Genomic DNA, 26,459 nt, shown 5'->3' on the forward strand with positions numbered 1-26,459 from the left:
GTCCATGTGATAGGAATATATTTACAGTGGGGCAAAAAAGTATTTAGTCATTCAGCAATGGTGCAAGTTCCACCACTTAAAAAGATGAGAGGCGTCTGTAATTTACATCATAGGTAGACCTCAACTATGGGAGACAAACTGAGAAATAAAAATCCCGAAAATCACATTGTCTGTTTTTTTATAATTTTATTTGCATATTATGGTGGAAAATAAGTATTTGGTCAGAAACAAACAATCAAGATTTCTGGCTCTCACAGACCTGTAACTTCTTCTTTAAGAGTCTCCTCTTTCCTCCACTCATTACCTGTAGTAATGGCACCTGTTTAAACTTGTTATCAGTATAAAAAGACACCTGTGCACACCCTCAAACAGTCTGACTCCAAACTCCACTATGGTGAAGACCAAAGAGCTGTCAAAGGACACCAGAAACAAAATTGTAGCCCTGCACCAGGCTGGGAAGACTGAATCTGCAATAGCCAACCAGCTTGGAGTGAATAAATCAACAGTGGGAGCAATAATTAGAAAATGGAAGACATTCAAGACCACTGATAATCTCCCTCGATCTGGGGCTCCACGCAAAATCCCACCCCGTGGGGTCAGAATGATCACAAGAACGGTGAGCAAAAATCCCAGAACCACGCGGGGGGACCTAGTGAATGAACTGCAGAGAGCTGGGACCAATGTAACAAGGCCTACCATAAGTAACACACTATGCCACCATGGACTCAGATCCTGCAGTGCCAGACGTGTCCCACTGCTTAAGCCAGTACATGTTCGGGCCCGTCTGAAGTTTGCTAGAGAGCATTTGGATGATCCAGAGGAGTTTTTGGAGAATGTCCTATGGTCTGATGAAACCAAACTGGAACTGTTTGGTAGAAACACAACTTGTCGTGTTTGGAGGAAAAAGAATACTGAGTTGCATCCATCAAACACCATACCTACTGTAAAGCATGGTGGTGGAAACATCATGCTTGGGGCTGTTTCTCTGCAAAGGGGCCAGGACGACTGATCCGGGTACATGAAAGAATGAATGGGGCCATGTATCGTGAGATTTTGAGTGCAAACCTCCTTCCATCAGCAAGGGCATTGAAGATGAAACGTGGCTGGGTCTTTCAACATGACAATGATCCAAAGCACACCGCCAGGGCAACGAAGGAGTGGCTTCGTAAGAAGCATTTCAAGGTCCTGGAGTGGCCTAGCCAGTCTCCAGATCTCAACCCTATAGAAAACCTTTGGAAGGAGTTGAAAGTCCGTGTTGCCAAGCGAAAAGCCAAAAACATCACTGCTCTAGAGGAAATCTGCATGGAGGAATGGGCCAACATACCAACAACAGTGTGTGGCAACCTTGTGAACACTTACAGAAAACGTTTGACCTCTGTCATTGCCAACAAAGGATATATTACAAAGTATTGAGATGAAATTTTGTTTCTGACCAAATACTTATTTTCCACCATAATATGCAAATAAAATGATAAAAAAACAGACAATGTGATTTTCTGGATTTTTTTTTCTCAGTTTGTCTCCCATAGTTGAGGTCTACCTATGATGTAAATTACAGACGCATCTCATCTTTTTAAGTGGTGGAACTTGCACTATTGCTGAATGACTAAATACTTTTTTGCCCCACTGTATGTAAATACTATTGTCTGATCTATTAAAAAATTAAATCAAGACTGCGTTTGCTGAAAAATCATCATTATTTAACCACGACAGCTTATCCCCTGCTGCTCCAGCTCCATCTTTACTCTTGTCTCTACCAGTCGATGGCAATTTGTGCAGTCACTGGGCTCAATGGTCTTGTGCCATTTACCTTTTGCATCCTGGAGAGCCCAATGATTGGCTGCAGTGGTCAAATGGTGTAGCCGCGACTTCAACAAAAAAAAATAGCTGCGGGGCAGATGCCATAAAGAATTTTGTTTTGTTTTACATTCTTGCTTCGGGTTTAAAAAAAGAAAAAACAAATCTGCATTTAGGGAGCCGGTGAACAACCATGTACTGTATCATGCATGGAGCTTGCTGAACCGTTACAGTAGCTGCTTCTTTTTTTCATTTTTTTTTTCCCCTTCAAATCCATTCCTGGTTTTATCATCTGCATCAAAACCTGAGTTATGTGACCTCATTCGTAGGGATTCTGTTCAGGGGGTTCAAATTAAATCGTTCTTGTTTGGTAAGTTCAGTACAAAGAGCAGAACGTTTTTACATTTTGCAAATAAACCTGATCTGCAATGACAGCAGTCTGTGCATTGGATTTTCATGGCAGCCATGCAGACAAGCGCATGTGAGCAAACTCTGTCCGACTCCTGCATTTTTCACTTGCAAAGATCACAACTTCAGACATTCCTAGGATTTCCCTTTTATTTTTGTTGGGAATCTGTCAGCACTTTTTTTTGCTGTGTAGTCAAAGAGCAGCACTATGTAGGATCAGAGACCCTGACTCCAGCAATGTGTCACTTACTGGGATGTGTGTTTTAGTAAAATCAGTGTTTATCAGCAGATTATCACTAGAAGACTAGGTGTCTTGTGTCTCCTGGTCCAACCACGTCCCCAGCACTGGTCAGCAGCTTTCTTTCCATATACACTGGCAGCTTGCAGTGTCTAGTCAGTGGTGAGGGAGGGATTGTAAGGGGATCAGCATTCAGAAAATTGCTTTATCTTCAGGAGAGAAAAAATAAGGATCATATTAAAATGACAGCAAGTAACACATCGCTGCAATCAGGGTCATCGTGCTGCTCTCGGATTACATAGCAAAAAATCCTGGTGACAAATTTGCTTTAAGGTAACTAGAGCACTTATATTTTTTTATGCCACTACAAATTATCCTTGCGAAAATAAATCTCACCCTACTACTTATATAATATGATCGGCTAAAATGCCCTTAATGTTGTAGAATTTGCAATGCGCTGTATGCATAGAAATCCCTATGTGCAAACCTCTACAGCAACTGCTTAGATCAACTGGATCACAATTCCCTCTTTTCTAAAGTCTTTTAGAAAACAATTATTTTTGTTTCTGATCTTTCCGTTACTGAACAGTGGAGCCTTTTCTGCGCTCTGTTTTTTTATACTTTTTGTGGATAAGGATTCTGCATTCAGAGCTTGTCCCTCGCATTTCCTAGACGTTCTTGGTGGATGTATACATAAATCTCATGTTCCTTACAATCCGTCCCATTGAAAGGCCGTTCTTATAAATGTCAGGGCGGACTGGCAGCAGGCAAGGAAGCGACCACGGTTATTTTTAGTTTCTGCTCATGAGGTTTCATTTCCTCTGAGCTGTAGGGAATTCCTGGCTATGAAGCTATAATATCATTATGGGGAAGAGGAAACGTAACTAATTTCGTTTTTAATAGGATGATGTATGGTGCATGGCATGTCCCCGACGGCAGTAATAAAGCAGAATGTTCTCAGTATCCAGGACTTTAACTGAACACGTGTTCAAAGCTCAATGGTAAAACTAGCACGATAGGTGTTTACACTCAGTGACAACTTTCAGTTCATCTGCTTTCTATTTAACACCTAAATGTAGAATTTGCCGGGATTTACCTAACCATTCATGCCAAACTATAACACTAAAAGTAATAACACAATTGTTCTTTGTTCATCCTGTGATTTCTTGGCTTAAGTTACTGTGGCCTTTTTCTTCTATAAAACACTATCTTATCTGTTACCCAACAACAATATCTGGTCACATTCTCCATAGTCAAGTAATTAAAAATGTATCTATCTATCTATCTATCTATCTATCTATCTATCTATCTATCTATCTACATAAAAAAGAGGAAAAAATTTGCAGCACTCACCCCAACTTATTCTTCAGTTCTTTTATTCATACACGAATATCCATAATGGGATGTGGCACGACAATGGCTAGGGCTTGTGAGAGGAGCAGGGGTGTGCAGGGACGAGACGGACGCGGCTTCACCCTCATTAGTTAGATCCTCCATTCCTTCCATTTGTACGGAGGAGCACAACATTTTATACAGTCACTTGCCTCTCGTGCTCAAGTGTGGAAAAATAGTTCACAAAATAAGCGTAAAGAAGGCTGAACACTGGCACTGAGTAGGTATGTAATGCTTTCTAAATTGTGCCAACAAGGAAGATTCCTCCTATAATGAGGGACTTGAGCGAATCCTCTAGAAGACCGGGGCGGTGCATGCAATAGATACAGCAATCCAATGTACATAAAAAAGAGGAAAAAATTTGCAGCACTCACCCCAACTTATTCTTCAGTTCTTTTATTCATACACGAATATCCATAATGGGATGTGGCACGACAATGGCTAGGGCTTGTGAGAGGAGCAGGGGTGTGCAGGGACGAGACGGACGCGGCTTCACCCTCATTAGTTAGATCCTCCATTCCTTCCATTTGTACGGAGGAGCACAACATTTTATACAGTCACTTGCCTCTCGTGCTCAAGTGTGGAAAAATAGTTCACAAAATAAGCGTAAAGAAGGCTGAACACTGGCACTGAGTAGGTATGTAATGCTTTCTAAATTGTGCCAACAAGGAAGATTCCTCCTATAATGAGGGACTTGAGCGAATCCTCTAGAAGACCGGGGCGGTGCATGCAATAGATACAGCAATCCAATGTACATAAAAAAGAGGAAAAAATTTGCAGCACTCACCCCAACTTATTCTTCAGTTCTTTTATTCCTTGTTGGCACAATTTAGAAAGCATTACATACCTACTCAGTGCCAGTGTTCAGCCTTCTTTACGCTTATTTTGTGAACTATTTTTCCACACTTGAGCACGAGAGGCAAGTGACTGTATAAAATGTTGTGCTCCTCCGTACAAATGGAAGGAATGGAGGATCTAACTAATGAGGGTGAAGCCGCGTCCGTCTCGTCCCTGCACACCCCTGCTCCTCTCACAAGCCCTAGCCATTGTCGTGCCACATCCCATTATGGATATTCGTGTATGAATAAAAGAACTGAAGAATAAGTTGGGGTGAGTGCTGCAAATTTTTTCCTCTTTTTTATGTACATTGGATTGCTGTATCTATTGCATGCACCGCCCCGGTCTTCTAGAGGATTCGCTCAAGTCCCTCATTATAGGAGGAATCTTCCTTGTTGGCACAATTTAGAAAGCATTACATACCTACTCAGTGCCAGTGTTCAGCCTTCTTTACGCTTATTTTGTGAACTATTTTTCCACACTTGAGCACGAGAGGCAAGTGACTGTATAAAATGTTGTGCTCCTCCGTACAAATGGAAGGAATGGAGGATCTAACTAATGAGGGTGAAGCCGCGTCCGTCTCGTCCCTGCACACCCCTGCTCCTCTCACAAGCCCTAGCCATTGTCGTGCCACATCCCATTATGGATATTCGTGTATGAATAAAAGAACTGAAGAATAAGTTGGGGTGAGTGCTGCAAATTTTTTCCTCTTTTTTATGTACATTGGATTGCTGTATCTATTGCATGCACCGCCCCGGTCTTCTAGAGGATTCGCTCAAGTCCCTCATTATAGGAGGAATCTTCCTTGTTGGCACAATTTAGAAAGCATTACATACCTACTCAGTGCCAGTGTTCAGCCTTCTTTACGCCTATCTATCTATCTATCTATCTATCTATCTATCTATCTATCTATCTATCTATCTATCTATCTATCTATCTATCTACCTATCTATCTATCTATCTTATAAAGCTGAATGTGTGTATGTATGTATGTGTGTATGTCCGGGATTGGCATCTGAACCGTCGCAGCTACAGGCACAAAATTTTGCACAGTCACACGTCTGGACCCCGAGAGCATCAAAGCTATGTTGTGAGGTGAAATTTTAACCCCGCGCTTTCCAATTCACCAAACAATTTTGCCCCTATCTACATAATGGGGAAAAAATGAAAGGAAAAGTGTTGGAGGCAAATTAACAGCTGCCAGATGTGAACAAGGGGGACTTAAAGAATGAGAGCGATGGCGCCAAAGAGTATATACTGTACAGTTGCTAAGGTGGGGCCCCAACATGGGATAATCACACCACCACGGGGATATGAACACACACACAAAATGCGCCACACACTACCACGTGCTCGAACACATATACCACCCTCAGCGCACATTTCACCACACATACACCAACCTCGCCACATAAAAGTCGAAACACAAAAGTCGCCGCTCAAAACTCGCCACGCGCAAAACTCTCCACATACAAAACTCGCCACACGTGCAAAACTCACCTCATGGAAAACTCGCCACACGCAAAACTTGCACACGTGGAAAAATTGCCACATGCACAAAAGTTGCAACACATGCAAAAGTTGCCTCACACAAAACTTGCACATACTCAAAAGGCACCACACATAAAACTCGCCACGCGCTAAACTCGCCATGCGCAAAACTTGCACACAACTTGCTACACTAACCTGTCACTTGCAACTCGACACAAAAAGTTGCTACACGCATGTCGCCACACAAAACTCATCTCACAAAAGTCGCTACATGCATGTCACCACACGCAACTTAACACACACAACTTGACACACGAAACTCGCGCTAAAACACACACAAGTCTGGTATTATCCTTCAAAAATAAAAATCTGATTAATAAGCAGACAAACTACAAGAGCAACAAATGTACCATATAGGAATCCGGCAGCTGTCAGTCACATGACCAGTCTATTATGTGTATGTGTGAGCTAATATATACTGCCAGGGGGTGGGCTTACTGTTGCCTGGGGATTTATCAGGCTGCCAATTTAGCTTACAAATACTGAGGTAAAAATACTGACCAAATAACGTGTGAACGAGGCCTAATACAGGAGGAGATGACATACAGATATATACTATATACAGGAGGAGATGACACACAGGTATATACTATTTACAGGGGAGATGACACACAGGTATATACTATATACAGGAGGAGATGACACACAGATATATACTATATACAGGACAGATGACACAGGTATACTATATAGAGGAGGAGATGACATACAGGTACATACTACATACAGGAGGAGATGACATACAGGTATATACTATATACAGGAGCAGATTACCTACAGGTATATAGTATATACAGGAGGAGATGACATACAGGTATATGCTATGTATAGCAGGAGATGACATACAGGTATATACTATATACAGGAGGAGATGACAAACAGATATATACTATATATAGGTGAGATGACACACAGGTATATACTATATACAGGAGGAGATGACATACAGGTATATACTATATACAGGGCAGATGACACACAGCAGGTATATACTATATACAGGGGAGATGACACACAGCAGGTATATACTATATACAAGAGATGACATACAGGTATATACTATATACAAGAGATGACATACAGGTGTATACTATATATAAAGGAGATGACAAACATGTATATACTGAGGTGAAAATGAGAGGTGTGAGGTGAAAATGAAAAGGTGTGAGTGCAAAATGAGTGAGGGAAAATAGTGGAGTGATCGGAAAATGACAGATGTGAGGTCGAAATGACAAGTGTTAGGGGGGAATGAGAGGAGTGAGGGGGAAAATGAGAGATGTGAGGAGGAAAATGAGAGGCGTGATGGGAAAATAAGAGAAGTGAGGTGCTATAACTAACCACAGATATTTACTATGCCCAGGCAACGCCGGGCTCTTCAGCTAGTCTATATATCTAAAAAAATTAGAATATCAAAAAGTTAATTTATTTCAAGGGAACCGGTCACCCCCAAAATCAAAGGTGAGCTAAGCCCAATGCTGTAGATAAGCCAGCATCAGCATCATTCTGTAATGCTGTAGAGAAGGCTACTTTCACATTAGCGTTGTGCACTGCACGTCGCAATGCTACGTTGCGGCGCACCGACGCATACTGTGGAAGCGCCGCACAACGGGGGCAGCGGATGCTGTTTTTCAATGCATCCGTTGCCCCATTGTGAGGTGCGGGGAGGAGGGGGCGGAGTTCCGGCCGTGCATGCGCAGTTGGAAAAGACGGGCACGACGCACCAAAAAACGTTACAAGCAACGTTTTTTGGTGGCGACGGTCCGACGCAACCATCGCACGACGGTTGCGATGTGTGGCAATGCGTCGCTAATGCAAGTCAATGGAGAAAAAACTCATCCTGCAAGCACTTTTGCAGGATGCTTTTTTTCTACAAAACGACGCATAGCGACGTGCAGTGCACGACGCTAGTGTGAAAGTAGCCTAAGCCCCCGATGTATCCTAAAAGATGTGAAAAAAAGGTTAGATTATACTCACCCAGGGGCGGTCCCGGTCCGGTCCGAATGGCGTCGCTGTCCGGTCCAGTGCCTCCCATCTTCTTATGTTGACGTCCTCTTCTTGTCTTCACACTGTGGCTCCGGCACAGGCGTACTTTGTCTGCCCTGTTGAGGGCAGAGCCATGTACTGCAGTGTGCAGGCGCTGGGCCTCTCTGACCTTTCCCGGTGCCTGCGCACTGCAGTACTTTGCTCTGTCCTCAACAGGGCAGACAAAGTACGCCTGCGCCGGAGCCACAGCATGAAGATAAGAGGAGGACGTCATGGTAAGAAGATGGGAGGCCCCGGACCGCGAAGCCCATCGTCCCGGGACCACCCATGGATGAGTATAATCTAACTTCTTTTTCTCATCTTTTAGGATACATCGGGGGCTTATCTACAGCATTACAGAATTCTGTAGATGAGCCCTTGATGCTGGTGGGCTTAGCGCACCTTTGATTTTGGGGGTGACAGGTTCCCTTTCAGTTTTTCAATACAAAAAGTGAAACTCGTATGATATAGAGCAGGGGTGGGCAATTAATTTTCCCAAGGGGCCACATGAGACCATGATTGTTGTGGAGGGCCTAACTAATACATTGAAATTAATTCTACTTACAATTAATATTAATAAATTAATATTATCACTTAATATTGAGCACAATTAAGTATGCTGACACCCCCCTAAATATATTTGAACCCCCCACAGCCCCTTATATACAGCATGAGCCTCACACAGCCTACTACATATGCGGCATGAGCCCCACACAGCCTTCTTATATACAGCATGAGCCCTACAGTCCCTCCACATACTGAATGAGGACCCACACAGCCTCCCCATATACTGATTGAGCCCCACACAGCCTCCCCATATATTGCATGACAGTATACAGCCTTCCCATAGCCTCACTATGCAGCATGATACCCCCATAGCCTCCCCATGTGCTGCATGTCACCCCCATAGAATCCCCATGTTCACTCCCATAGAATCCCCATGTTCATACACATGAAAAAAAACACCACATACTCACCTCGGTCCCGTTCCCAGGCGCCCTGCTTCTGTTGCTGTCTCCGATGCCCTGACTCTCCGGCAGTACACAGCTGACGCTATGACATGACATGCGGGCGGGCATGGTGCGGCCCCCCGGACCTCAGGTTTTCAGCCTCACGGCTGTCTCGGACCCAGAAGTCATTATCTCAGTAAATTAGAATACTTTATAACACCAGCTTGAAAAATTATTTTAAAATCCAAAATGTAGGCCTACTGAAACGTGTGTTCAGTAAATGCACTCGAAACTTGGTCAGGGCTCCTTTTGTGTCAATGCAGCGTGGCATGGAGGCGATCAGCCTGTGGCACTGCTGAGGTGTTATGGAAGCCCAGGTTGCTTTGATAGCAGCCTTCAGCTCGTCTCCATTGTTGGGTCTGGTGTCTCTCATCTTCCTCTTGACAATACTCCATAGATTCTCCATGTGGTTAAGGTCAAATGAGTTTGCTGCCAATCAAGCACAGTGATACTGTTGTTTGTAAACTAGATATTGGTACTTTTGGTAGTGTGCACAGGTACCAAGTCCTGCTGGAGAATTAAATTTCCATCTCCAAAAAGCTTGTCGGCAGAGGGAAGCATGAAGTGGACCTACACCAGCAGATGACATGGCTCCCCAAACCATCACTGATTGTGGAAACTTCACACTAGACCTCAAGCAGCTTGGATTGTGGCCTCTCCACTCTTCCTCCAGACTCTGGGACCTTGATTTCCAAATGAAATGCAAAATTTACTTTCATCTGAAAACAACACCTTGGACCACTGACAACAGTCCAGTTCTTTTTCTCCTTGGTCCAGGTAAGACGCTTCTGGCGTTGTCTATTGGTCATGAGTGGCTTGACACAAGGAATGCGACACTTGTAGCCCATGTCCTGGATACGTCTGTATGTGGCGGCTTTTGAAGCAATGACTCCAGCAGCAGTCCACTCCTTGTGAATCTCCCTCAAATTTTTGAATGGCCTTTTCTTAACAATCCTTTCAAGGCTGAGGTTATCCCAGTTGCTTGTGCATCTTTTTCTACCACACTTTTTCCTTCCACTCAACTTTTTCCATTAATATGCTTGGATACATAACTCTGTGAACAGCCAGCTTCTTTAGCAATGGCCTTTTGTGGCTTACCCTCCTTGTGGAGTGTGTCAATGACTGCCTTCTGGACATCTGTCAAGTCAGCAGTCTTTTTCATGATTGTGGAGTCTAGTGAAACAGACTAAGGGTATGTTTCCACTGTCAGTATTTGCTGCAGATTGGACAGTGCGCACAGCCGCAGCATCCAGATGTTACAGCATAGTGGAGGAGATTTAATGAAATCCCATATCCACTATGTGTACAAAAACGCAGGTGGCAAACCTGCGTTTACGCACATGTGGCGCATCTTTATATACCGCAGCATGTCTACTTATCTTGCAGAGACCTTCCGTCTCCACAAGATAAATAGCACCGTTCTGTTTGTAGGACGCGGTGATTCCGCATGTGTTCAATGAACACATGCGGAATCACCGCGTGTAAAAAAGCTGGCAGCGCTTTGGACGGGGCGGGTGTCTGCTGCGTCCAAAGCGCTGCCAAACCGGACCGTGGAAACATAGCCTAAGGGACCTTTTTAAACACTTAGGAAGCCTTTGCAGGTGTTTTTTTGTTAATTATTGTAATTTACGGATATAATTACTTTTGGGTTTTCATTGGCTGTAAGCCATAATCATCAACATTAACAGAATTAAATACTTGAAATAGATCACTCTGTGTGTAATGACTCTATATAATATAGGAGTTTCACTTTTTGTATTGAAGAACTGAAATAAATAAACTTTTCCCGTCTCCCATGACAGCACACCTGAGAGAGGGATCCGCCCAGTCAGGACAGGAAACCTACTGAAATAAAAGGGCGGTACCTCTCCCTCGCTTCAGTTGGGTTTCCTGTCCTGATGGGAACCCCTTGTGCTGAAGAACGGCGGTTCGATTTTATTAATAGAAGATCTTCTTACCCGCTCCTGTCCCGACACTGGAAGCACAGGCAGGGCGCCTGTATGTCGGCCTTCAGGAAGCGGTAGCGCCGTTCGCAGATCCCATAGGGCTCTTGCACACGTGCGGGCGTCGGTCCGGCACAGTCCGGACTCCTGGGGCCGGTCTCTGTCCGCCACGCCGCTCTCTCCCCCTCAGCTGGGCCACTTCCGGGTGCGCGGCTGACGTTTCGCGCAAGGTACGCTGGGAGTGGGCGTGCCCGCGTGACGTCAGACCGGCGCGCCGGATCCAAGATGGCGGCGCCCATGCAAAGAACGCCGGTAACGCCACAGGCTACCCGGCGGTATCCAGGGGGAGGAAAAAGAGCGCAACGGTCTCCGGAAGAGGTGGGAGCACGAGTACCCTTTATTAAGGGAGAATTAACGCTGGAACAACGCTCATTTCCATGCAGCTATCCAGACATGGAGGATCGTATGGAACTCCAGCAGCAGCAGCAGCCTTTACAGCAGCAGCAGCAGCAGCAGCGTGAGCCCCTTTCAAGTGATACGCCTGCTCACCAGCGTACCAAAAAAGATAGCCGCTCGAGTGCAAGGAGTGGCAAACGCCCTGGTCGGTCGTCTCAGGATTCTACCCCCAGGAGAATCGTCCAACGTGCTCCTAGTCCGCCTCAGATTCCGGTACCGTTTGTGGTCAGCGGGTGGTGAGTGATCTACGTGAATGTCACCCTGGTGGTAATAGGCTACATTTTCTGTTTACTTGGCAGGCGCCGAGGAAGGCTAGCTCCAAGACCAGGAATAAGGAATGTGCCCTCTGTAGAGCTCCGTTGGCAGTCCAGTGGCAAAAAAGTCTTTGCATAGATTGTATTCAAAAGACCATCCAGGAAGAAACCCCTGACTTTGCCTCTAGTCTTAGGGCAATTATTAGAGCTGAAGTAGAAGGCTCTGTTAAAGCGGCCCTTAAGAAAAAGGGTAGTAGAGACCCAGAACCGGTTTCCGCGTCGGAGGTTTCTCATTCTGAAGAGGAATATCAGGAGGATCCGTTGTCTCCCTGCTCCTCCGCCTCTAAGTCCCCTGGCTCTTCCTCAGACAGTGATATTGGGGGGCGTCCATGCTTTCTTACCGAGAACATGGACAAACTGGTTAAAGCCGTTAGAACTTCTATGGGCCTAAAAGACGAGAAAACAACCAAATCCCTGGAGGACATTATGTTCGGAGGGTTGGAGGAAAAAAGAAAACGTACGTTTCCCGTTAACTCCAAAATAAAAGCCCTTATTGAAAAGGAATGGAAAAAGCCGGAAAAATCGGGTAATCTGCCCTCGGCTTCTAAAAGACGTTACCCCTTTGAGGAAAAAGATTCAGAGACTTGGGATAAAGTACCTAAGATAGATGGCGCAGTAGCAAAATCTTCTAAAAAGCTATCCCTTCCCTTAGAGGACTCTGGGGTATTAAGGGACCCCTTAGATAAAAAGGCGGACGGTTTCTTAAGACACACCTGGGAAGCAACCGCAGGCGCGCTGAAACCGGCAATTGCAGGAACCTGTGTGTCTCGTTCCCTTATTGTCTGGTTACAGCAAATAGAGGAGCAGTTGACATCTAAAGCCCCAAGAGACGAAATTTTATCTAATGTGACTATGGCTAAAGGGGCAGCCGCCTTTATAGCAGATTCATCAGCAGATTCCGTAAGGCTGGCGGCCAGAGCTGCAGGTTTATCCAATGCAGCTAGGCGTGCTCTCTGGTTAAAGGGGTGCCCGGGAGACCTGCCCTCAAAAAATAGACTCTGTTCTATACCATGTGATGGCCATTTCCTCTTCGGTAAAAAGTTGGAGGACATTCTGGAAAAAGCCGGTGACAGGAAAAAAGGTTTTCCTCGCTTTCCAGTGGACTTTAGAAGGCCTTATTTTCGGAGGGGCAAATTTAGTAGGGGCCGCCCCCCGGGAGACAGAAGGGGCTGGGACTCCAGAGACAGAAGGGGATCTGGATATATGTTTAAAGGTCCCTCAACTTCAACTAAAAAGCCCTCCCAATGACGCCAGGCCAGTAGGGGGGAGGCTTTCATCTTTTTTCCCAGCATGGGTAAACATCTCCCCCTCTCATTGGGCTCTGATGGTGGTCAAAGACGGCCTAAAAATAGATTTTGTTTATCCACCGCGACGGACTTTTATTTCAACACCCCAAAGAAAAACCCCGGAAGAGCAGCTAGCCTTGGAAACAGAGGTACTAGAGCTGGTTTCAAAACGTGTTCTGGTAGAAGTCCCGCGGGAGGAACAGGGAAAAGGTTTTTATTCCCCTCTTTTTTTGATAAAAAAACCAGACGGGTCTTTAAGAACTATCGTCAATCTAAAAAACCTCAATCAATCGGTAAAAAACTGTTCCTTCAAAATGGAGTCTATAAATACAACGATAAAACTCCTGTTCCCACAGTGCTTCATGGCAGCTATCGATTTAAAAGACGCCTATTATCACGTCCCAATTCATCAAGATTTTCAAAAATTCCTAAGGGTAGCGGTTTATGTCCAAGGTTGTCTCAGGCACTATCAGTACGCTGCCCTCCCGTTCGGCCTGTCAATAGCGCCAAGAATTTTTACCAAGCTGATGTCAGAGGTCATGTCCTTCCTCCGCTCACGGGACGTGGTAATTGTTCCATATCTGGACGACTTCCTGATAATAGGGAACTCAGCGGCGCACTGCCGGTCACAAATAGAAGAGGTTACGACGACACTAGAGTTGCTGGGGTGGAAAATAAATCTTGCCAAATCAAGGTTGACGCCGGAGCCGGTTCAGTCCTTTTTAGGCCTGGTTCTGGACTCCGAGCGTCAGCTTTGTCTTCTACCAGAAAACAAGTTGGTCAAAATCCAAAATCTGGTGGAATCAGCAATTCAACACCCTGTAATGACTTTGAGAAAAGCAATGTCCTTGCTGGGCTCTCTGACGTCCTGTATACCCGCAGTAAGATGGGCTCAATTCCATCTAAGATTATTACAGTGGGAGGTCCTGTCGGCGCAAAAACTGTTAAAAGGGCGTTTAGAGGGCAAACTGTGTCTTTCATTGGGGGTAACGGATTCCCTAAAATGGTGGACCATAAGAAATCATTTAACATCTGGGGTCCAGTGGGTAACTCCGATAGAACAGGTCATCACCACAGACGCAAGCGGTACAGGATGGGGAGCTCATTTAGGGACTCTTTCAGTTCAGGGATCTTGGTCCCATCTAGAGTCTCAACAGGCGTCAAATTTAAGGGAATTAGGGGCCGTAGAAAGAGCTGTGAAACACTTCCTTCCCATCATTCAGGGCCACCATACCAGGGTCATGTCGGACAATCGCGCAGTGGTGGCATATATCAACCACCAAGGGGGGACGAGATCCCCTTCCCTAATGAAGTCAGCGTCTGTCCTCCTACAAATAGCAGAGCACCACCTGCTATCCCTCTCTGCTCTTCACATAAGGGGAATCGAGAATTCGAGAGCAGACTACCTAAGTCGCAAGACACTGAGGCAGGGGGAGTGGTCTTTAAATCCCCGGGTCTTTCAAGAGATAGTGCAGGCCTGGGGCTTACCTGTGATAGATTTGTTTGCCACCCTAATCAACAGGAAGGTAGACAGGTTCTGTTCACTAGACCCGAGGGAGAATCCCTTCGCAGTAGATGCCCTGCAGATTCAATGGGATTTCAGTCTCGCGTATGTGTTTCCACCAATAGCAATGATACCAGCAGTAGTGAGGAAAATCAGGATGGAGCAAGCGAGAGTAATATTGATTGCTCCATTTTGGCCGAAAAGACCTTGGTTCTCCCTCCTGAGACAAATGTCTATAACCGATCCGTGGATCCTACCAGAGATTCCGGACCTTCTAACCCAGGGCCCAATATGCCACTCTCAGGTGAAGGGCTTCCATCTTGCAGCCTGGAATTTGAGAGGGCATTACTGAGTAGGCGGGGGTTTTCGCCAGGGTTAGTTTCCACCTTATTAAAAAGTAGAAAACCAGTAACATCTAGAATTTACGGTAGAACGTGGAAAAAGTTTCTGGATTTTTCGGGGCAACCTTTGGGGGACAAGGCTCCTGTGGGTACCATCTTAGAATTTTTACAAACGGGTTTACAACTGGGGTTGGCAACCAATACACTCAAGGTCCAGGTGTCGGCATTAGGTGCCTTATATAATTGCAATCTTGCCTCCAATAGATGGGTGTCCCGCTTTATTAAATCCTGTAGTAGGTCTAGACCGATAAAAATTCAGAGACTTCCCCCGTGGGATTTAAATCTGGTATTAAATGCTCTAACCAATAGTCCATTTGAACCCCTGCAGGAATCATCATTAAAGATACTCACTCTTAAAACGGTACTCCTGGTTGCGTTAACATCAGCCCGTAGGGTGAGTGATTTACAGGCCCTGTCCGTCTCCCCTCCTTACACGCAAATTTTTGATGACAGGGTAGTACTCAGACCAGATCCGGCATACCTTCCAAAGGTCGTACTTAAATTTCATAGAAGTCAAGAGATTGTGTTGCCCTCCTTTTGTAATAATCCTAGGAACCCAGGGGAGGCAAAATTTCATACACTGGATGTGAGGAGGGCTATTGTGCAGTACATATCCTTGACAAATCAGTGGAGAAAAGATCAATCCCTTTTCATAGCCTTCCAGGGTAGTAGGAAAGGATATGGGGTATCCAAGTGTACTATTGCCAGGTGGATTAGGGAGGCTATTTCCTTATCCTATGCTTCCTGTGGCGCCCCGATCCCTGATGGCATCAAGGCTCACTCCACCAGGGCCGTGTCTACTTCCTGGGCTGAAAAAGCAGAGGTATCGATAGATCAAATTTGTAAAGCCGCTACCTGGTCCTCTCCGTCTACCTTCTTTAGACACTACCGGCTAGATCTATCCTCCTCGTCTGGCCTTACCTTTGGTAGAAGGGTGCTGCAAGCGGTGGTCCCTCCCTAAGGTGTTCTTTCTCCAAAAATCTCTCAGGTGTGCTGTCATGGGAGACGGGAAAACACCAAGGTTACTTACCGGTAGCCGGTTTTTCCGGAGCCCATGACAGCACCTGTATATTCCCTCCCTTCTTTTTCACCCTTTGGTGCGCACTTTTTAGCTGGGTGTATTTTGTTATATTTATAATGTGGTGATGGATTACCATGTACTAACCAAAAGGGCCTCTCATGCTCTGGAAAACCAACTGAAGCGAGGGAGAGGTACCGCCCTTTTATTTCAGTAGGTTTCCTGTCCTGACTGGGCGGATCCCTCTCTCAGGTGTGCTGTCATGGGCTCCGGAAAAACCGGCTACCGGTAAGTAACCTTGGTGTTTTTGGTATTCTAATTTAGTGAGAAGTGTGTGTGTGTGTGTGTGTGTGTGTGTATATATATAAATATGTCTATATGTATGTGTGCATATATTTATTTAATTTTCATTACATTCCTGGAATATTATTTGCTGAAGTTAGTTATAGCGTACAGTGCATACTCACCAGCTAATTCCCCCGCCAGTCTTTCTACTTTCCTGTATTAGTGATATGCTGACCATGTACTGCGGCCAGTCATTAACTTCTTTAGTGATGCCTGCATCTATGTTACAGGGGGCCTGACAGATTTATTGTCCCTTAAACACGGGCAGAATTACTTCAAATATTAGTTATTGCAGCCATGTATGTTTTACTCTGAAATGCTGCAGCATCTCAAAGAGAGCCTACTTGGAAATCCGGCCGAGGACCATGTGTTTCGGATGACTGGTCTAAGAGGCCAGTCCCTGGCGGCTTTTTCCTGCCCCATTCCCCTGAATGACAAGTTTGTGTATAGAGAGAGACATAAGGAGAGAACTGTCAGTATAGGGGAACTGGGCTGGAAGGAACCACAAGGGACCTCAGATTAGTCAGCTGAGACACGGACCTTGGCTGGCTTTAAAAATCCAGTCCCTGATTCATGCGGTCTGTGGTTTGGGCAGCATGGATCCCCTGTAAAGTTCCTTTTAAGAAGCCTCATTGAACTTCATAAGTGCAAGCATTGTTACACTGCTCTCTGCATTACATGTGCTGTTCTGTGGGGTCATCGCACCATGTATTCAGCTTTTTCTGTACAGGGTGTGCCTTGCTAATTAAATCCAGAAAGCTGTTTCTGATTACTCTGGCTACAGTGTTGTAGCAGTGGGTTTATTTTTCTTATTCACCCTCTTGAATTGTGATGTTCATACACTAAATGGACAAAAGCGGTGGGATACCTACACTCACCGGCCACTTTATTAGGTACACCTGTCCAACTTCTTGTTAACACTTAATTTCTAATCAGCCAATCACATGGCGGCAACTCAGTGCATTTAGGCATGTAGACATGGTCAAGACAATCTCCTGCAGTTCAAACCGAGCATCAGTATGGGGAAGAAAGGTGATTTGAGTGCCTTTGAACGTGGCATGGTTGTTGGTGCCAGAAGGGCTGGTCTGAGTATTTCAGAAACTGCTGATCTACTGGGATTTTCACACACAACCATCTCTAGGGTTTACAGAGAATGGTCCGAAAAAGAAAAAAAATCCAGTGAGCGGCAGTTCTGTGGGCGGAAATGCCTTGTTGATGCCAGAGGTCAGAGGAGAATGGGCAGACTGGTTCGAGCTGATAGAAAGGCAACAGTGACTCAAATTGCCACCCGTTACAACCAAGGTAGGCCTAAGAGCATCTCTGAACGCACAGTGCGTCGAACTTTGAGGCAGATGGGCTACAGCAGCAGAAGACCACACCGGGTACCACTCCTTTCAGCTAAGAACAGGAAACTGAGGCTACAATTTGTACAAGCTCATCGAAATTGGACAGTAGAAGATTGGAAAAACGTTGCTTGGTCTGATGAGTCTCGATTTCTGCTGCGACATTCGGATGGTAGGGTCAGAATTTGGCGTAAACAACATGAAAGCATGGATCCATCCTGCCTTGTATGGAGCATCTTTGGGATGTGCAGCCGACAAATCTGCGGCAACTGTGCGATGCCATCATGTCAATATGGACCAAAATCTCTGAGGAATGCTTCCAGCACCTTGTTGAATCTATGCCACGAAGAATTGAGGCAGTTCTGAAGGCAAAAGGGGGTCCAACCCGTTACTAGCATGGTGTACCTAATAAAGTGGCCGGTGAGTTTATATATTACACCTACTAGAGCTTTTGTGACTTCCCATTCTAAATCCATAGTTATTAAAGAAGCACTCCTCCTCCTCCCACCAAAATTAATATCCTCTTAATATATTGAAATCATCTTATTATACAGCACTGTGTACTTACAATTGCTCATTTTTTTTCTTTCTACACAGCTAATTTTTCACTCTGACGCTTGACATTGTGCTTGGTGATGTAAGGCGTGCATATAGCTGTTTGGTCGTGGAAACTTATGCCATGGTGTGCCCCAGTAGTTTTGTCTGTTTAATGCATATCACAATGGGGAGAGTAAATATCTCTAAATAAAGACTTAGGCCAGTGGTAAATCTTTCCCAGTGTTATAGACTGCCTAATGTCACTAAAGCAGCACCACCACAGGTCATCCAGGGAGTCACCAAATGCCCACAACAATGGTCTTTGTTCTTGACCTCAATATATGAAATAGAATCAGCAAAAATGGGATTCATGGGAGAGGACGACGGGAGAAACCACTATTGCCTAAGGGTATAAGATCATAACTCCATAAAGAAATCACACCAGGCACAGCCCTTGGTTAAGAGTGGCCTTTTCTACGTAAAACTGACTTTTTTTTTTAGTAAATCCGTCATGCATTTTTCAATTTGAGGCTTTGTTTCATGTGCAACATGGGTGCTCCATTGCGCCTCAAATATATGCTACAATTTATCATCTGTATGATGTGTTTTTCAGGTTCCATTTGTCTAAAATTGCATTGTGTTTTTCTGTCCACCTATTGACCCCTTTAGACTTGCCAATATAGACTCTTAATCTGCTATATACAAGCCACTTGGTCGTTGTCGACTGGCTTGTTTACACAGGATGATGAGCGTCCCATGTGCACAGAATCATTGATACACAGGGTGATGTGCTGCCAATAATGGTGATTTTTCTTTTTTTAAAGTCATTGTAAAAGTCCGTCACAACTGACATTTTTAGTTTGTTTGGCGATTGATTACCGGCCTGTATAGATGGGACAATAGTCGGGAACGAGTGTTCCTAGGGACTCTTGTTCGATTATTTGCTCTTTCTAAATGGGTCATTAGCAGTAATAGTGGTCATCTGACTAAGGGTGAATAGCTTCTTACAATTACAATGTTCTCTCTTTAGAGCCAGATTTATTGACTTGAAGAAAACTTAAAAATTAATAATGCCTCAAATTTTATTTAATTTTTTTTTTTAGATCTGGTTTAAATAATTAACTAAACTGACAGAAATCAATATATTATGTTTGTGTTTTGAAGCACGCTGCTTGTACAGCACTTCTGCCTTATGTCTTTTTAAATGGAAATTGCAAAAAGACAGGAAATTATGGTGGACAAATCCTATTATCTATAATGAGTGTATGCGTATAGAAAAAGTAATAATGCCAGAAACATTCTGAGGAAACGGGAAAAATGATTGTGTCATTCTAATATTCTGTATGGAGTCAAGTAGAGCAAGTCCTTTACTATTCCCAACATTGGTGTGGTATACAGTAGAAACCAGAAGTTTACATACACTATATAAAAAAAACACATCTGCATATTTTCCTCAATATCTGACAAGAAATCAGAATAAACCTTTCCCGTTTTAGGTCAATAAGGATTACCATAGTTATTATTTGCCAAATGCCAGAATAATGAGAGAGAATGTTTTAAGGCATTTTTATTACTTACTGCAAAGTCAAAAGTTTCCATACATTTCATTAGTATTTGGTACCATTGCCCTTAAACTGAATGACTGGGGTCAGACGTTTGGGATATCCTTCCACAAGCTTCTCACAATAGTTGGTCAGAATTTGGGCCCATTCCTCCTGACAAAGCTGGTGTAACTGATCCAGGTTCGTAGGTCGCCTTGCTCAAATCGGCCTTTTTTTTAGCTTTGCCCATAAATTTTCACTAGGATTGAGATCAGGGCTTTGTGATGGCCGCTCCAAAACATTGACTTTGTTATCCGTATGCTTCAGGTCATTGTCCATTTGGAAGACCCATTTCCACCTAAGCTTTGACTTCCTGGCTGATGTCTTGAGATGTTGCTTCAGTGTTGCCACATAATCTTCTTTTCTCATGATGCCATCTATTTTGTGAAGTGCACCAGTCCCTCCAGCAGCAAAACAACCCCACAACATGATACCGCCTCCTCCATGTTTCACAGTTGGTATGGTGTTCTTAGGCTTTCAAGCTTCTCCCTTTTTCTTCCAAATGTAACGATGGTCATTATACCCAAAAAGTTCAATTTTGTTTCACTGTGGATATTGACCCAATCTTACCAGCTTCCGCCATGTAGAGCAAAAAAAGTCCTCCAACAAAAGTTACAAAGCAAGTAAATAAGTTTTATTAGATCACATAATTAAAAAAAAAAATGAATAAAAAATGGTTGGAGATGAAAGCAAACCATACAGAAATCGGGAAAAGCAAACACTGGACAGAGAATATTTTTGACTTGTGTCCGGAAGTTTCAATACAAAACATATCACATCTAAAGAAAAGTTTTCTGCAGCCTATAATATAAATTGAGTTGCTCAGTAAGGTAAATAGTGAAAATCTTTTCAATAAATAAAGTGCATAGTGCAAATCATTATAATACACAAAAGGATGCAAGATAAATAAAAGACCAGACACACCTGGGATTTTGTCTCTGATGTCTCCTAAAGAAATGGAAGATGCAAGTAAGGAAAATAATAAAAATTATATAGCGTACACACCTCCTTGGGGAGATCAGAGACGCCTTACTTCACCTTGTTCAGCTGCAAAGTGAAATCTTAAGTTGTGAAATTATAAAGAATTCTAAACGTGTTTTGCGCCATCAGAGCCAGCGACCCCTTCCCTCCTGTCTTCTCACAAACCTTTAAAAAATTGTATTTTTATTCTACTTTCTGCACAACATTACATGAACGACTGTCTTGCACAAGCCGCATTCGTAGATCTGCTTCCCTGCAGCTGTAAGGGAACAATGGATTGGAGTTGTGCAGGGAGAGGTTGAGCTATGACCATTGTCTATGGTAAATGATGGATCCTGTGCGATCTATATACCGTAACTGTGTTCTCAGAGAACCAAAAGGTTCTTAAAAAATTCCTGAAATCTTGTACTTTTTAATGATCACATCTACAAGTAATTTTTTGAGAAAGTAGACAACCAGTTGAAATGAGGTAAAGCTTGCTGTAGGATTTCGCCCATCAATGGTCGTTGAGACCTTTCCATGGGCCTGCACAGTGAGAAGTCATGGTCTTCCGTTAGGATAAGTAATCGCAGTGAAGAAGTTTCTCCTGAAATATGAAGAACATCAGATTGATAGCAGAGATTGATAATTCATCTGGCGCAGTCACATTATTCTAATATATCATACATGTAGGAAGATTTGTGATCTCGAACCACCGTTGATCCACAAAATGAAAGGCCTGTACAATGTGTCAAACCCCTACCACTCGTTGAGATTCATACTAAAATGGGCGTCCGAGTTTAGTTTGTACCAAGAATTCGTCGCTCTCGGTGGGGATTGTGAGACTGACATTTGCTCTGTGTCCTAACTCATGATCACAATAAAACAAAATTTGCAAACAAGAAAGTCAGCACTATTCCTGAATGTCTCCTATTGTGGAGGACAATGCTATTTCCTGTTTGGCCGGAGCACAGCGGTTATTGCACTGCAGATTCTCGCAGCTGTTGAACCAGTTGTTTTCCTTCCAAAGCAACATGTTCTGCTTGGTGGGAAAAGACACTCAGTTCATTAATCCTTACTTTACAAACCGTTCCACCATCGCAGGAAAAGGGTGTGATGAACCCGGTGCGGCCAGTGTCATGCGGTCTTTGTAACACGCCAAGAATAAACCCCTTTTGTATTTATTTTCTTCCAGGACAATGCGTGTACCAGGTGCACATCACAATGCTGTTTCTGCTGTCTCTGGTCCTATGCAAAATGGCTGCGATGTTTGAACCAGGTAAAGTATTTGTTGGCTCAGTTATGGGAGTGTTTCATTTTTGTTTTTACATAAGTAATTGGTGATTTGCTTTAAAAAAAAAATAATAATTCAAATATGTGAAATAGTATTTTTACATTCATTGCATTTCTCTGTAAATGTCCTGGTGGGACTTGTGAGTGACTACTGCTCCATTCACATCTGCAGGAGCAGAGCTCAGGGGTATGACCTCCACACCCATAGACCCCATTCACAGGGAGACCGGCCCCCTGATTTTCCATCTGTCGGGCCACCACTGATCACCTATATGAGGGATATTTGATAAATTTTGGTGGGATTTCTCCTTTCTAAAAGGGTTTTTTTGCAAAATTTACCCAAAGTAGGGAATGTTGCATAGTAAAAATAATAACCATTCCTTACCTTTGAGTCTCCCATCCCTCCAGCGATCTGTGCCAGGACTGCTGCGCCAATCATTGGTCTTAGCGGTTTGTCTAACTTTTCTGAGGCCAGTGATTGGCTACATCAGTCACATGATTGATGGAAAAGACTGGCAGGGACTGCTGAAGTGGCAGGAGGGTTAAACAGGTAAGTAATGATTATTCTGTGACATTCCCTTCTCTTGGACAAATTGTGTAAAATTCCAGATAACCTCTTTAAAGATATAATCTGGCTCTGCTCACTTCCACATTATGAGGCAAACAAGTCCAGTGACATCACATCTACAGATATGTGGACTTTTGGGCATGAGTGGCTGCTATCGAGCACCTGTCCTGCTTTATTGGTCGGGACAGGGACATAAACCTGCAGCTTGCACACTCGAGCCTGAAGCTATCTGTAGACATGAGATCACCGGCCCTGGTGCCATTGGGACAACCGCTGCATGGGGTTTGTATGTTCTCGCCAAGCTTGACTAAGTGGTCCCATAACCATGGCAGAAAAAGAGGTGGTACATTTTTCCTAGTCTGCCTTGGACACCAATGTTTTGCAATTTGATGTCTCAGTAAGTAAATCATTGTGATCTCTTGTAAATGACCCAAGGCCAAGATCCACTCGTGTCAATACACACACCTTTAAAAATAATATGGTGCGGTTGGACAGTGAAGATGGGGGACTACTCTGAATCGCCGCCCATTAATAATGCGATCGTTGTTTGTACACTGCTGACTGATACATCATTTTAGCGAACACTAATGGATCAATCTTCTGTCATTTGGATTTCTTGGAAGTATGAGAACTATCATTATCAAAATGAAATTTGAGTCACTTGGGCTAATAAGCAGAGGAAAGGTGACATGCCGTCAGCACGCATGAGGACCGTGTTAATATGTCACTGATTGCACTGCTGTTGGCTGAGCATGGACGAGCCTGGTCGTTGTACAGGCTGTCTAATTAGCTAAATGGACCGTGCGTTACAGAGTGTGTGCATTTTGCTTTCCTTGATGAACTGAAAAAAGAAATACATTAACACTGGGGCTGTAGCTCCTGCACATAATCAGAACACAAGAACCCTATAGGACTAGAGTAATGATAGATCCAGATAGCTTTATAGAATCTCAAAAATTACCGCAAACAAGAACAGGTTTTTAGGTCCTAAAGTTTATTGCAGAACATGCATGTATGTACATGCTGTAATACCACACATCTTAGAGCAAGACTTTATAGCTTTAGTTCCCTATTATATAATATGTAAAGCAAATGGGGAAATAAAATATAACTTTTATTAGGCTGTTAAAAAGTCACAAAAAAAATCACAAAAATTCCCTATTATATATAGTGCCTTTTTTGCTTTATTATAATCAGTTAAAAGTTGTCTTCCAGTTCTTTTTACACTGCTGCCTAGAGCCTTCATTGGAATCCCCTTTGATTTGATGGAAAAAATAGTTCTATTGTACTGAGTTTGTTGTTGATATTTCCCAATATGAATGGAAACCGCAACACAAATGTGAACATTGCCTTAGTCTTATACAACAGTCCGTGCCCAAATCTGTCGTCACACATCCACCATTCACAGTCTGAGTACAGACTCCAATTTCTGGACCGGCCGTGAGTTTCCTGACTCCATCTCGACTGCTTCATCGGCATACGTGAGGCTGAGTTTAGATCGGGAGACCCACTGCCGGTTCATGCTCGATTTATGAAGCCGGGCCTACTCCTGGTGGGCTAGAAGACGTTTCAGTAGATTTTGTTTTACTTAAACGAAGTATCTCCTCCAATTGATGTTCTCTGCTGATTCTGGAATAGTGTTTCTTCTGTGTCCACCTGTTCTAAAGTTATGCCCACTATTGAATAAAAAAAAAATGTTGCAAATTTTCCTTTGTCATCTGGGCGTGTACCACAGAATATTTGCTTTATCTCTTCTAATGACGGCCAATAAAAAAACAGCCACACCCCTGAGGTTCTGTTGGACACACCCAGTTGATTGAAGGGGAAACTTTCACGATTATTTAAGGGGGAAAAACTTTGGAACAAATGGGAACTGAAGAAAAAGGAAGAACTGTTCCAGAATCAGTTGAGCAGCAACAATTGAAGCAGGTGCTCAATCTATATAAAAAAAAATCAACAAAAGTTAATCTTTAAGGTAGTGGTAAGTTGAAGTCGGCTGCAGTAGTTGAGAGCTGCAGTGCCATTTATTGTGTCTGTACAGATGAAACTACAATATATGGCTCTGGTTCCAACATACATCAAATTAATACTTTTATTTGCCTTATGGTAATATCCAGGGATTTCTTTTAGAAAAGGCCAAACGGGAAATGTTATGAAATATTATTACTTATTCAATCCCATGCAGCCCCCCATGGTCTTGCCACAATGAGATTGCATCCATTATTCCCACGATTGCTGCAGCCAATCACTTGCATCAGCGGTGACATGGTGGACATGCAAATGACACTGCCGCACTACTGCAGGGGCGATGTTATTTAGAAACAGATTGAGCAGGTAAGTAATAGGTATTCTAACACCTTTATAGCTGTTAAGCCATTTTTAAAAAATCCTGAACAACCCCTTTAAAAATTTGTGGGAAGTTAACATTCTTGGCTTTGTAGATCTACAATACTAAGATAAAGCCTAAAGACTCAGAGTTAAAACACGATTTACTGATGTCTAAGGGGTTAAACCTGCTCTCAAGCAGTTTTTCCAGTGGGCGAGGATTAACCAAAGAGTATCGCCAGCGAGGCAAAGTAATACTGCTCATCCATTGGGTGTTTTTCAAGCCCGCGTTTCCATAGTTCCTTTTTTTTTCTTCTTTTGTGACTCGTATTGTTACAGTAGGGTCTTCAGACCCTGTGCTGCATTCAGCTGTCACACAAAGGCATGATTATTCCCGGCCTGCAAAGTCACATCCAAAAAAGAGAAAGCTCCGCTAGGAAAGTGTTGGCTGCCTGCCTGAGAGCCATCAGCATTTCCTAAACGTCTGACATTTAATCAGTTGTAATGTCAAGCACACAATAGCGTCTTGCTAAACTGCACTTCTGTTCAGTACATGAACATAATGAGAGGGTTTAAGAAAGGAGTGTGGAATGCTACTGAACTCTCTGATCAATGCTTGGCGGGGGAAGTGTTTTTTTTTTTCTGCTCGTTTTTTTTTTTCCCAACCCCATAAGTTATTTATTACAAGTTATTTCCAATTTGAAAGTCACAAGGCTCTGAAAATGGAGACTGTGTTAGTAATGTTGATTTGTTGTTATGAATACAATTCGGGTACGCCCACATGGATATGCAACAGATTTCCCATACAGATTTGTTGGCAGAAAATTCACAGCATTTTACACTGGGGGAAAAAAAACTCCTATAAAAATTGAAATTCAGTGTGGATTTTAAATCTGCAGCATGGCACTTTGCACTTTTAATTGTATAGAAGGAAATGTGGCAAAATCCACAGTGGAAAATACAGGTGCGTCACCACCACCAAATAGAATTTACCTGTATTTCTAGATTGGTATATATACTCTGATTTTAAGTGGTCTGAAGACTGGCACAAGGTAGAGGCGTCTGTATAACAGTTGGAGAGGAATATGATTTTATTGATTTCGTATGTAGTTTGCCGCCTGATCTATTTTTTTTTCTTTTGTGGGAGTGTCTCTCCCAGTAATGTAGGCTGGATGTGAGGTGTGTGTGTATCCTTGCCCCTGCTGTCTTCATTAGCCCATATCAGCATAGCTTCTTTCACTTATTTCCTCTGCATGTTCTTTCTTCCTTTTCCACTTCCCCTTGCCCGTTATCTCTAACACTGAGAGAAG

At 43.5% G+C, this 26,459-nt stretch overlaps 1 protein-coding gene across 2 annotated transcripts in view; it reads left to right on the forward strand.

Moving 5' to 3' along the window:
* Positions 1–26,459, forward strand: part of SLC44A3 (solute carrier family 44 member 3) — a 97,238-nt gene that overhangs the window by 53,194 nt on the left and 17,585 nt on the right. For both annotated transcript variants that reach the window (XR_013218515.1, XM_077277209.1), the window contains exon 13: positions 22,159–22,242. Coding sequence is in view for 1 of the 2 variants with exons in the window: in XM_077277209.1 (XP_077133324.1) it covers positions 22,159–22,242 (84 nt within the window). In the remaining variant the exon portion in view is untranslated. The remainder of the gene's footprint in view (positions 1–22,158; positions 22,243–26,459) is intronic.

This window comes from Ranitomeya variabilis, chromosome 8 (genome assembly GCF_051348905.1).
Source record: "Ranitomeya variabilis isolate aRanVar5 chromosome 8, aRanVar5.hap1, whole genome shotgun sequence".
Classification (NCBI taxonomy): Eukaryota; Metazoa; Chordata; class Amphibia; order Anura; family Dendrobatidae; genus Ranitomeya; species Ranitomeya variabilis.